The sequence below is a fragment of the Protopterus annectens genome, chromosome 16.part0 (genome assembly GCF_019279795.1).
Source record: "Protopterus annectens isolate FY-2018-M chromosome 16.part0, PAN1.0, whole genome shotgun sequence".
NCBI classification, from domain to species: domain Eukaryota; kingdom Metazoa; phylum Chordata; order Ceratodontiformes; family Protopteridae; genus Protopterus; species Protopterus annectens.
In genome coordinates this window covers 152,724,687-152,739,482 of record NC_056750.1, presented here as the reverse complement: position 1 = coordinate 152,739,482, position 14,796 = coordinate 152,724,687, and the positions used below count along the sequence as shown (strand labels likewise).

Here is a 14,796-nt window from a genome sequence, read left to right as displayed (position 1 = left end):
GCAAACAGCAGATTTTTAGTGAATTATACCCCCCCAAAAGAAAAAAATTGAGAGAGAGATAGAGAGAGACAAGTGTAGGGGGGATACACATCATGCAATAGTACTGTATATTTTAAGTGAACTTCTACTTGGCAATACATAAACAACTATGTTAATATACTATTGAAAGATATTGAAGTGTTATTAAATAAACAAATATCACAGATCTGATATAATCAATATCTTTCACTATGACTGATTGGACTTATGCAGTCTAGCTTAATAATTACAACTACCGTAATTTAATTCTTCCTGACAGACTGCTGTTAAGAGCTTATAAATAATTAATAATTAAAAAATGCTGCTTCTGGGTACTGAACCCACCCACAGTAAAGCTGACATTCTAACTGCCAAATCCAAGCAGCAACACTTATTTCAGAAATCATGCATGCTTGAAATGAGTGATGACCTATGCCTGCTTGAAAGCTAGTGCTTGAGAAAATTTAAAAAATATTATGTTTTTAATATTTACCTGATTTATACATACAATGTACCACCCTGAGGTGAGTTAATCTCTCCTAGTGTGCCTTAATGTTTGCAGCAATCTCCTCTGCAGCTGTAGAAAAAAAAAAAGAAGAGAAATAGACACAAAAGCATAATGTGAAAATTAATTGGCTGGCTAGATAACCACTGCAGTACCCTAGACAGTTTATGAGTCAGAATATTTACACAACTGGGGGGTGGTTTAAATTTCCCAGTGCTAAATTAAACTTCCCATCAGCTTAATATGTCCTTCTTGTACTTTGTAAGGTCACTATAGTGGTGACAACATTATTCCCCATTTCGTGGGATGGTAGTTGAAGTGGAGACAGCCTTGGCTAAGCTATTCCAATCCTCAGTCTTATACTGAGACCAGGTGTAATCTCCCTGTAGCAGCCTACAGTTGTAGTACTTCACGGGGATGACCACAAATATCCTGGACTCCTCAAAATCCCACCTTTGTGTTCTAAATTTTAACACCATTCTCTCCATAGCCAGCCATGTCTGCAAAACTACCCTAATTCAGTTCTCACATTACTGGTATTCTAAAAACATGCACATCCTTGCCACCCACATTTGTGTTACTATAGGTGCATGGACTACTTACAGTAGATAGCAGTAAAGGTTTGAAATATGGCATTTAGCTGTGTCAAATGTGAAGCTCCACCCATTGTCACAGTTTCTATTGTTTAACAATGGAGTGCCTACTGGTATGGCTTTTGGGAATCATGTTGAAAGGTGAAAAATGTCTGAGTTATGACATATTTGAGTCTTACCCAATGTTAAAATATTTTTGTAACAGCTGGTAATAGAACCCATGGAATACGGGAGAGCTAAATTTGCGTGGAAATTTTACGTTTATTGATATCTGAATGAATGGAGATACACTTCAGAGAGGCCTATATGTGTACAGCTGTAATCCTGTCTTGAATGCATTGTTATGTAAAAATCATTCTTTCTGCAAGTAAGTAATTATGGTTCACATGGATGAAACTGAATGTGATGATGAAAATAGGTGGATTTATGTTACATACATACTTTAAAAGTCATAAGAGTCCTAAACACATAGTTAGGATATGTGATGAGTCATGATGATTTCAAACAAGGAATTATGTCCATAATACAGATGCCAGTGATTTTTTTATGACTTATAATTATTGTCATATGTCTAGGAACGTGGAGATACTTTAGGTAGTGTATATAAGTAATAAATTAGTCATATATATGCTAAAAAGCACATTTTCATTATGAAATACTTACTGATAAATTGCTTGCAATAATCATGTTTAACATTATCACTTTTCATTACTTTTACAGTCCTATTCAAGTTTTATGAGAATGTGTTTCCTACACACTTTTAAAAAGCATTTTCTAAATAGATTTGAACCTTTAATAGTCTGCATTGTTCATCTTAAGTCATTGGTCTTACACCTTGTACCACAGGGATAGCTCTATGATACAATTACTTCACACAGTACTGTCCAGATTGCTAAAGATAGCACACCATTGGTAAGTGAGTTTAAGCTATGTAGGGCAGCCTAAACTAAAATTGTCACTTTTTTCCTTAGGTAGTGAAATGTATTTGCATAATGCCAAGCAGAGAGCAGAGAGCTAATGTAGCTTAAGGTAAAAAAACAATGGAGCTGTAAATATTGTGAATTATGACAGAGTGTTCTGTAAACAGGATTGAAACAATGCTTCATGTACCTTCTTTCTGTCGATTCAGCTTAGTTACAACCTTGCATCACAGAGAAAGTTACCTGTCAGGTGTATTCTTTTGAATGATAAGTATCCAGAGTGCTGCCAGCCACACAAAGGCTCCAGGCATTTTTGAACTACTTAAGGCAGCCTAAATTAAAATTTTCCCTTTTTCCCTTAAGTAGTCAACCATGATTGTGTCATGACAAACAGAGGGCACATAGTACAGACATTGCAGGGTAATGTATGTTATGGCAAATACAGGAAATTAATGAAATGCAAGTAATGTGTATATGTAGCAATGGCCCGAGTAAGAAGTACATTCAAGTGAACAATTCTTTCTTCTCACATCTCCTTGAAACATCATGCATGTACTTTGTGGAATACATTATCAGACTTGTACTACCCAGAGTGCTGGCCGCACAATACCACTTAGCTTGTTTGGACTACCTATGGCAGCCTAGCCTAAACTAACTTTTCCACCTTTTTCTTAAGCTGTGAAAGTAGTTTTTGCATTGTCAATTAGTGTGCAAATAAATAATACTAAATGAGGCAAGACACAAGAAAGCCAGAACTGAAACGTTAGGACTGTCAAGCTCCTTTATATCAGTCAGTATACTTGCAAACTGTATTTTTGAGCAGGGGTTGAACTGGATGGTTGATTTGGGTGTCTTTGGTTGGATTAGTGGGCTGGTGTTGGGGGCTGGACTGGGGGGTTAACTTGTGTGTACTCATAGAGCATATACATGTGTTGATATGGGAGCAATCAGTGCTATTACATTTTTATTTTATTTACACTTTACACACATTGACATCATTAGTGCACATACATATTGTGTCCTTGGGGGTTGTCCCTGTCTGATGCTGTCAGAACACAGCCACTATATGGTTAAGAAAAGGTTGTGAAGTCTGACAGGCATCATTTTTCATACTTGTATGTGCTTGAGATCTTAGGCTTTGACCTTGGTAGTGACTGCGTGTGCTATCCTTTGCCTCTTACCTAGAGCAAGGGCATACTGTGCACACCTTCACCCAGCCCCATCTGCAGCTGATGGTTCCTCCTTAGACTCCTCATCTGTATCTGCTGCTGCTTTGGCCCTGTCCGTGGTCCCGTCATTTGCTGTCCTTGATAGATCTTTTTTCCTGAGAATGATATTGTCTGACATGGTACAGACATAGGTAGCCGTGTTGTACTGCAATGCACCTCCTGATGTGTCTAAACATGGGAAGCTTGATTTCAGCAAAGCAAACCTATGTTCTTTGATATTCTTTGTTTGAGCATGAGCTTCATTATATACTTGCTCAGTGGTGTTGTGTGGGTTTCTCATGGGTGTCATGAACCAGAGCTCAAGTTCATAACCTGCATCCCCCACTGGATGCCCTTGAGAGGGCACCCTGATTTAAAGCCTGTTGCACATACAACATAATAATAGCAGCAGCAACCCCTAACAGTTTTTTTTGCCGAAGTGTAATCGTGCCTCTGTTTGAGCAGGTTTTGGTGCGCATGGCAAAAACCCGCACCGAGTTTACATCACTGCTTTATAGGTTCCTGAATAGCTCCACAACATTAAGTTGGTTAATTTGCATGTACTTCAGGCTCCTTATGCTTTCATTAGTATATTTTGCCATTTCCCATTGTTTTATGTGTCTACACATCATGTAGAGCCACTGCATGAATATTAAATCAAGCTCTGTTGTGTTGATGGCACTGCACAATGCCAAAATAATCCCAACACTTTTGTAGCTGTTAATGAAGCCCAGCTATATATATATATATATATATATAGTTATAGGTACAGAAGTTTAGGGTCCCCTACAGATGATCGAAATTCCAAAACGTCAACTTTCATATGGCCGAGACCATATGATTGACTTTTGGAATTTCAAACACCTGTTACAAACAGAAACATAAAACCAAACAAGCGTTCAAACTTAGAAGACGTAAAACCGGACACAGAACACAATCAAGCAAGCTTGCGAACACCAATACAAATTTATTTTAAGCGCTTTTCGTGCACTCGGTGAGTGCACTTCATCAGAAAGGGTTTCTGATGAAGTGCACTCACCGAGTGCACGAAAAGCACTTAAAATAAATTTGTATTGGTGTACGCAGGCTTGCTTGATTGTGTTCTGTGTCCGGTTTTACGTCTACAAACAGAAACATAACAGAAAAAATTACCAACACATTGCTAGCAGGAGGGCAAGCCACCTTGCACCCCCCACACCCCCGCTATTTAAATATACCAACTCTGAGATTGCACTGCATTGAATAAAAGGGAAATCTTCCCATTCCACCCTGTATGGAGATCTCCATTTAGAACGGTCGAAATTCCAAAAGTCGATCATATGGTCTTGGCCATATGAAAGTCGGCCTTTTGGAATTTTGAACATCTGTAGGGGACCTATCTGTAGGGGACCCGGAAATTTAAGGGGCCACTTAATTCTGTGAAATGCACAGTGGTTGGCAGGTACATGAGGTATCATGCATTACAGAGCATCAGTATATCTAATTGATCATAACACACTAGTTATGATGTTCCCTTGACTGACTGTGATGTTAGTATGCATATGTAAGAGGCACCAGGATAGAACACCCATGCTGCTAAGAGTTGGGAATTAACCCCCATGTAAACACTAAATTTAGTTTTTTTGGTTGGAATGGTAGAAGTGATTTTGCTATTAAAGAATGGATCACAAAAATGTGGCTATAACAAGTTTGATGTAAATAAACACAACCCACATTACTGAAGCTCCATAAACTTGATGAACATTTAGTTCAGTTATTTGCCTTGAGGATTAAAATGGGATCATGATGGATGAATTACAAGTTATAAAAAGATTTCTTAAGCTTGTTTTTGTAATGGGTTATGCTTTGCATTTCAATAGCTTATGGACAGCTATTTGTATTACAATGACTTTCTTTATTGCTAATGCATGCATATATAGATGTATGTATAAACATATAAACATGGAAGTATAAGATAGCATGGAATTATGATAATCACACTTTGTCATAATCATCAGTATGTCATAAGCATAATGATGAAATCAAGTGATGTAAGCATTCATTGTAGGTCTGAATTTTCAAATCTAGGTGCAGTCCCTATACTAAACCCAAGGATAGGAATACTGGTAAATGGGCATTGAACAGGAGATGTGCAGGTGAGCAGTCATGTATGACAAAGTTTTCTTTTATTATTCTCTCTTCTGATGTTGGGGGTGAAGTCCTGGCATGAAAGGCTTATAAGGTGCTTCCTGTAGCCCAGAGTACATGGTTGTTTTATTTCATTTTGCCCACTATGTGACTGAGAAAATTCAAGATAATCTCTACAGGAATTTTAGAATCTTTGTATACTGTGACAAAATCTTGGAGATTCTCCTCCAGTGTGTTAGATGTTTACATTAATTATCAGGACATTCTGATAAAATGGCAAATTTAGAAAAATGCCCACAATATACATGGGAAGCCAGCATTTTCAAATTTGTACCTTCAATTTTAATAGCAGCTATCCCTAATAGACAAAAGCTATGTTTTGGGGTGGGAGAAATGGTCAGATTGCTTAAAATAATTCCAGATGTTGAACTGTTTTTAAATGAAATGGAAATTTGAAAACAATCTTCAATCAAAGAGGTTATCTGTATGACCTACTTACACACATAAGTAGTGAAATAATGGTAAGTAGAACAATAAAACATAGCCCCATTATGGGATCTGACGCTTGAATCATAACTGCTGATAATCAAGGTCACCATGATAACCAGGAAAACTTTAATAAGAGTTTGTTAATGACTTACTTTATAAATAGTGGTCTTATAAAAGACATGATCAATAATAAATGGAATATATTTTAATTTAATTTTTAAGACAAAAAAAAACAGTCAGTAGGATTCAATAAACTTTGTGTAGGCTTTGCACGAAGCCTACATGAAGTTTATGTGCTTGTGTGATGAGCAGAAGTACTGATTACATATTCATGCTGCACACTCAGTTTAAACATAAAAGAGTGCAGTTTTGTGGCTGGCAACAGTGTAGCTGGCCAGGAAACTGTAAAGCAACATGGATAACAAACCTGTTTATCTCAGAGCAAACAAGGTTAGTGGGATTGAGCAGAATGCCACAATGATTACCAGGATTTATCATATAGCAATGTATATCGTCTAAACACATTACAGGACAGTCTATACAGTACAGAGTATTGTGGAATCACATTCCAGGCATTCTATACAAAATTTGTGTAAATGATTTGTAAGGGCACATGGACTGCCATTTAAAATAAACAGTCAGGGGAAGTGTGTGTGTATTGAATAAGGACACACAGATGAACTGTAGGAATGAACACAGGGGAAGGAGAACAGGTGAAACATTGTAATGTGCAGCACATGAGGGCATGCAAATGGAAGACAGTTTTAGCAGGAACAATAACCACATAGTACGAACTGCACAGTGAAAATGTATATTACGTGACTGTCACACAAGGTGACAACAACGGAGAAGATGCATTTGTGATAAAAGCATCCCGACATGAGCAATAGAGAGGACAGCTATCTGGAATGTTATATACAATTGGAGTTAGGTGCATATTGTGAAGCTGTGCAAACTGATTTGCCTGAATATAACTGTAATGCCAGCAAAGGTCTCCAACAAGTGGGACACAGCTGCACATTCATGGACAATAGTAAAAGAAGCATGCACAATCAAGGACAATATCAGAATAATACTACCAGTAATCCCATGTCTCTGACACAACATATGTGATTCTGAGTGATCATATATAGTTCTGCATGAACACACTTGTACAACTATTATAACATGCCAGCAATCTATGAGGTTAATCAAGCACACCATCCTGACACTGTAACATCTGCTGGAGGTAGGAGGGACACTGCTATATCTGTATGTGACATTATGATCAATACAGGCTAGATGATTGGTATGCATGGCATATATATATATACATATATATATATATATATATATATATATATATATATATATATATATATATATATATATATATATATATATATATATATATATATATATATATTTATATATATATATATGCATATTGTGCTATATATATCTATATCTATATATATATATATATATATATATATATATATATATATATATATATATATATATATATATAGCACAATCCACACTGTCATGAATGTAACCCATGCCATATCAAACAGCTATGTATGTACTGTGTGCATTACCAGAACAGGTATCGCACATGCTTCTGGTGTGACACCTTGATGGGTGTTCTGCACCATCAGACTGTAGTGTTTATGCAACAAAAAGAATACCTAGGTATGGCCAATAAGATGTGGGAGAGCTTACTGTGGCAAAAGTTACACATCACTGGAAGATCTGTAGGGGGGTGCATGTACTCAGTTATTGGTGTGATGAAGACTATGACTTATGGCAGTATTATGACCTTTGATGTAGATGTCCTGCACATATTCAGTAGTTGTGTTACATACAAGGGAGTAGTCACCACTGTGGCTACATGCTAGTGGATGTTCCACATACCATCTACCCAAGGACACAGGTCACATACCACTCGGTCTGCTTATGGGGTGTGATGTCTACATTATCCTAGGGTTGGGCATTTGTTTTTATAACGTAACAAACCCCCCATATTTTTGTTTCAACTCATGCGTTGTCATGACTGTGGCAGCAATCTTTGGTGTGTAAATAAACCACAGTCCAGTATGGTAGCGAAACAACCAGGCACTCCGTCAGCTTAGTATAACATAACATTTATTCAGACAAAATAAAAATGTTGGTAAGCGCTTTCACTTAATAGCTTCTTCAGATCTGGACTGTGCTTTATTTATTTTATTTGTTTTTGGTATCGAGACATTTATCTCATGGAGTACATCTTTCCTATGGTAATCTTTGGTGTGTATTGATACTGTCTATACTATACTAATATCACAATTGGAGTCAATAATTGCACACAGTCTGTAGTCCTACAAGGAGCTGTTTGGACACAAGATGTGTATATCATTCTTGATCTCTGTGACTTAAATAATGGACAGGAAAGGGCATAGCAGACAGCCGTAATGTACAGACCTGATCACTGTACTTAAGATATAAGGTCACTTCACACATTTCAACATATTTAGATGCCACGTGTCTGATTCAGTGGTCTACCCACTTGGAGATATAGGTGTTTATGGCCACATCTGAGAGTGTTGAGTGAATACCTCAGTATGGATTTGTGTCAAATGCCTTGGCCTGGTCAAGGTCCACAGGATAATAGTGGTATTATCATGCATGCATTAATTGTATATATACTGTATGCTAGAAGCAAACATATACAAATGGCACAGACAACACAAACGTGCTGTAGCACATTAATAGACAAAAACACATGCAGAAAGACATACATCTATATACCTACATACACACACGCAGACATATATGATAACATGCAGAAACATGTAGACATATCCCCTAATGGACTTCACCTTTAGTTTTTTTCCCCTTTCAGGTGATTATCAATATACCGCAATGCAACATTAGCTATCTTTGTGCTGTGTTAATGAAAGCATTTATTAGCTATAATCATAATGACTAACTTCATCCATTATTTATACCTGATTACTTAAAATATAACAGAAGCTTCTGCCTTTGCATATGGTCTAAATATCTTTCAGATAAAAACATTCTCAATTTTTTCAAGAAATATACTTAAAACTAAAATTTCAACATAGTCACTGTAGAACTACCTTCTGCATTCTTTTATTACACCTTCCTACGTCACATACTTAACAAAATACTAGCTTTGAATTCAAATTTCTACACAAAATAAAGAAACAAATTTATACACATTTCAGTTTTAAAATTACTTTAAAGTACATCAGATATTCCTGTTGAGAACTCATAAACATTTAAAAAATATATCACTTTTTACCTGTTCCATTTGAAACTTCTCCCTCTGAACATGGTATACAATCAAAACAGCAAGCTGGCTGGCCTTGCTTTGTGGCTTTTCGATAACCCACAGTACATCTTTTACTGCAAACTGAAACAGGAGTCTAAGAAAAGCAGAATAGATATTTATGGCAATAATCAGTTTACATTGCAGGGTGCAAATTTACTTTAAGAGTCTGGTTTAAATTCAGGTAAGTTTAAAATACAGAGAAGCAGGTAAGGAATATTTATAAGTACACTGAAGTTTGTTTTAGAAGTTTGTAACATATACAGGCAACAGTTGTTATGCATGGGTATACAGCTTTAAGGGTAATGAGCTAGCTGGCTAGGATCATCTGCATGTTACATGGTGCATTGTTCATCTTTGTTCAGAGGTTCTCAGATTTTGTCACACTAATCCTCCTTCTTACCTCAGAAAAGGCCTCCCATTAATATAAAACACTGAGTAATTTGAATCTTGTCTGTGACCTTCCAAAGAAAGGATCCCTCATGGACAGGGATATGAATGAGCAGTGCATGTGTCTCCTTTGTATACCCCAGAGCTATCCACTAAATCCCAGCATAGTGCTGCATCATCTGTTGAGTCTGTGTCAAAGTGCACAGGCAAGTAGACAAACATACACATGCATGCATGCACACTCACTCTCACAACTTTCTTGGCCATTCTTTCCTGTTCTCCACAGTCTCCCAAGCATGTCACACACACACACATCAATAATGCTCAGCTACACCCTACACATACACATACACATATACATAGACACATTGTTCGTTGTTTACACTTGTCGCTGTGGTCCATCCACCCTGTGAATATGATGATTACTCTGCTCTGCCTTCAGTACTCTATTACTTGCGTATCCTATGTCTGAAGCTCAGTGTGATCAGTCTATATATGGTATAGCACAGCTTGGGTGCAGGTTTTCATGCATCATTTTTAATGTTATGTATAATGTTTGAATCTGGCCCGTATGTATGAAACAATTGCTGTGGTATACTGCTCTCACCTCTGTCTGGCATAGTCATCCCTTGTAGTCGACCCCTGCTTGGGTCCTCATCAGGCACCTCCCCACTGCTGAGTCTAATACTTCTTCCTCCTCTGGAATGTCTCTTGTCTACTGTAACCATTTGCATATCAGGATAGTGTGTAATATTGCACAGAATGCTAATATTTTACTGCATATACTGCATTATCATATAGCACTGTACTGCCAAATACATCCAAACAATGGACGCAGGCATTAAGCAGGCTAAACACATATTTGGCAATGACCCAGGTCTATGACAGAGCATTGCTTTAGCCATTCTGTGCCATGATCATGAGGTTTCAGTAGTGTTATTAGCCATATTTCCATTACATATCTTTTATCTCTGATAAAGTGTCCATGGGGAAAAATCATCCTGAACAAACTTCATGGTCTAGATCGCACATACGGCGTATGAGAGAGTAGCGGGCACAGCCTGGGTGGCCTGCATACACATTGTTTAGTATACCTTAAGCATTACAGACCATCTTATGGTTGACAGAATGGAATCTCTTACATTTAATATACTTTTGCCCGTACTTACCAGGTGGGGCTTTTATTGATTTTTTTTGCAGTGTATGGCTACCAATACATCAGAGAAATGGGCTATGTCATTAAAATCCTAAATAGTGTTGTCCCTCTTCTCTGCATTAAGTGGAACCTTTATATTCTTCCCAACATGCTGTAGCATGACAGCAGAAAACTGGGGAAGTATAATTCAGTTAGATGACTGGGATACACCCACACCATCCACCATTGTTCTTTGAATGGTTCCTTTAACTAGTGTTCTCAGTGACACTTAAACCTTGGTGACCACAGGGATAAGTACTCTATGCATCCTCCAGGCCTGAATATGAGAAGAACACATCTTGGACAGTTTGTCTATAGTGTTTCTATCTACACTGTAGTGTTCCATAATTTATGAGCCATGCAGTGCATGATAAGTTAGGCCAAGAACAATGCCAATGGTGACAACACACAACATGATGACTGCCAGCAGCAATAAGAGCAACTTGCATATACACGTTTACTTGTGCCGTGGCTGCCCCTACATATTTTTCTGAGTTTGTCTCTAGATACATGATTTCCTGGTCAGTTTTCCATAGCTCAAAGTTGTGCTGCAGTCAACTGTGCTGGGGTTAGTGGGTTGTGGCATAAAATATATGCATTTCTGAGTCACTCTGCCACATACATCTCAAATATCTGTACAAAGCCATACATTATGGGGGGGGGGCAAAAATAGGGAAAATCACACCTCTCAACTGTACAGATTTTCACAGAATGTCCAGATTTTTGCTTCACATTTTTGGTCAGTTTTTCATAGAATTGTGGTTTTCTGGCAAATTAGTGGAAAATCATTAAAGACTGAAGTTAGAAAATAAAGACAGACGTTTGAATTCCAGACTTCATACCATTCAGAAAATTCATGCTAATGTAAAATCTGTTATTCTATCAACTTTCTAAGTTTGTAAGAGCAATATTTAAAAATGTAATACTTCTGGGCCTTTGTCCCACTTTTATTCATGGCTTTTTCCAGATTTCTTGCTCTAAGCGGTTGGGAGGTATAGGGACAATTTTTAAGTATTGCTCTTACATACATAGAAAGTTAATAGAATAACAGGTTTTAAATTAGCATGAATTTTATAGAAAATATGAACTCTAAACCTCAATTTCTGTCATTAATTTCTGACTTCACTTCTCAATGATTTACTAGTGATTTGCCAGAAAACCACAAAAAACAGACCAAAAAAGAGGCAAAAATCCGAACAGTTGAGATGCATGTTGTGAAACATTGTTCACTTTCATTTGGGGTTTCAGTTGTAATACTCTGTCTCATTATATTGTCATTTTCATATTATGCAGACTGCAGAATTTCTCACATTTCTAGAATTGTGCTTTTTGTCTAAATCACCCCCGTCAGGTGTGTGGTCACTCCACACAGAACTGAATCACAGACATATTGTTTTATTGGCCACCTTAAGATGTCTGGATATATTGCACTCACCCCTGCTTTTGTGATCAGGAACATGGCAGAGGAGGATCTGAGACAGGTCAATTATTTTATAAAATCAGCTAGTGAAACACATAAACTGTTTCTAAATCCCAAGGATAGTCCTTATTGCAACATATGGTGTCATCCTTAGTGTCACTCATGGGACGTGTACTTTCAAATCAAAGTCAAACTTTTAAGTGTAGAGACTCTAAGTCATATTGTGTGATACCTGAAATGTGTGTGTCACAACATATCTGTCAGTATTTATTTATTTATTTATTTGCATTTGTTTAACCAGGATAGTCCATTGGGCCCGAAGAACCCGTTTTCAATGGAGTCCAGGGGAGAAAACTCCACATACAGATTACACAAGGATGAGGATATACATTACATTTGAGTTAAACTTTGTACAATGCATGTGATTAAACATGTAGAGAGAGCTAAAAAAAACACAGGTTATACGGGCTATAATATATATATATATATATATATATATATATATATATATATATATATATATATATATATATATATATATATATATATATTTTTTTTTTTTTTTTGAGGAGAGTCAGTTCGTATGCTGGTAGCCAATGAGTAATGCTACCTGGGATTTTGAGTGACAGAAGAGAAAAGTAGTAGTGTAAAGAGTAGGTTATGAGGGGTGAGATCAGGAGCATGCTCATGTGGGGGTTAGATGGGAGTGGAGTGATTTTTTAAAGGATGGGAGGCTTGTAATGGTACGAATGGAGGGAGGAAGGGAGTTCCATAAGCGTGCTAGTGAGAAGGACAGGAGGTTTTGTCCAGGAGGGTGGAGGGGTCTGTGAATTTCTATGAGGCTTTGATTGTTTGATCATAGATGCCATTGAGTGTGGTGCATTTTAAAGGTAGAAGAGAGTGCGGGGCAGAGGGATGGCTGGAAAATCAGTTTATGAGCATATGTGAGTTGGATGTAGGAGAGGTAGTTGGGTAGTTCTAACCAGTTCAGTTTGTGGAGTGGTTCACAGTGGTGGGTTGATGATTTCTTGCAAGTGGCGAATTTGGCAATTTTATTGTAACAAGAGGATAGTTTGTTTTTGAGGGAGGATTGTAGGTTAGAAAGAAGAGGTGCCCCATAGAGAAGGGAGGGTAGGAGAAAAGTTGTAGAGAGAGTAATCTTAGTAGCTGAGCTGAGGAATAGATTGTGACGGTAGAACATGCCAAGTTTTTGGTGGGTTTTCTTTATGTTTTTTAGTAGATGGGAATTGAATTTAAGCTTGTCATTAATTTGAACTCCTAATAGTTTGGTTTCTGATACAAGCTCAAGGGGGATGTTATTTTGGCTGGAGATGGAGAATGATTTATGATCAATGTTAGTGGTTTTTGAAGGAGTAAATATCATGAGTTTGGTTTTAGCAGCATTAAGAGCTAGATGGTTGTCTTTCATCCACTTTTCAGTGGTGGAGAAGGCTTCCTGGGTTAGCTTTAAAAGAGTTGGGATAGATGAGGCAGCGCAGATGATTGTGGAATCATCTGCATATTGTATAATGTTAGCCTGAGGGATAGCGTGGAAAAAGTCATTGATGAAAATATTAAAGAGAAAGGGGCCCAGAACAGAACCTTGTGGAACACCTGTAGGGGTATTCAGAAAAGAGGAGGTCGTTTTTTTCCACTTGACTGCTTGTTGTCTATTGGAGAGATAGCTGTTAAACCAGTTGAGTGAAGAGAGAGAAAGGTTTAGATTAGATAGTTTAGTAAGAAGTAGGTTATGGGAGATAGTATCAAAGGCCTTAGAAAGATCAAGAAGAATGGTAGATACAATGAGTCCAGAATCTCTAGCTTTATTCACAGTTTCAAGGAAGGATAGGAGGGCTGTCATAGTACTATGATGGGGTCTAAATCTGTGTTGGGTAGGGGTTAGTAGATTGTTGTTCAAGAGATGGGGAAGGAGTTGAAGGTGGATACATTTCTCAAGGACTTTAGAAATGGGTGAGAGGATGGCTATGGGATGGAAATTGGAGATGTGAGTATTATTTCCTCCTTTGTGTAGAGGGATGATGTAAGCTTTTTTCCAGGTTTTGGTAACTAAACCTTCTTGGATAGAGCGATTGATGAGGATACTGATAGGGAGGGCAATGGCATCAGCAGCTATACTGAGGTAGTATGAGGGAATGTTGTCAGGGGCATTGGTACATGGTTTTAGTTTCTGTAGGAGTTTTCTTATAGTAGAAGTAGGAGTAGGTTTAATGAAAAATGGAGGGAGTTGGGATGGAGATGAATGAGAGAAAGGAATTGGAGGGGGAGATTGGTTGTGAGTAGAGGGGGTAGGGGTTGGATTATTAAGTGTAAAAGAAGAAGTAAGTTTAGAAATGGAGTCTATGAAGAAAGAATTGAATTGGGTAGCAAGATCCGTGTTTTGTATATCTGGGCTGGGGTTTGGGTTTTCTATAGTGCCAGGTTTTAAGAGTGAAGTTATGCCTGTCCAGAATTTTTGTGGGTTTGTTTTATGATTGTTTTGAAGTTGGATAAAGTAGTTTTGGCGGTCTTTTGAGATAAGCTTTTTTACTGAGTTACGAATAGTTTTGTATTTATTGAGGTTAGATGTGGATTTGTTTTGCTTGTATTGTGCCCATGTT

General features: G+C 37.5%; 1 protein-coding gene across 1 annotated transcript in view; it reads right to left on the bottom strand.

The window, feature by feature from the left end:
* LOC122790537 (extracellular calcium-sensing receptor-like) overlaps positions 1 to 14,796 on the bottom strand; it is a 190,531-nt gene that overhangs the window by 77,831 nt on the left and 97,904 nt on the right. The window contains exon 5 of the mRNA XM_044058086.1: positions 9,147 to 9,270. Coding sequence (XP_043914021.1) covers positions 9,147 to 9,270 — 124 coding nt within the window. The remainder of the gene's footprint in view (positions 1 to 9,146; positions 9,271 to 14,796) is intronic.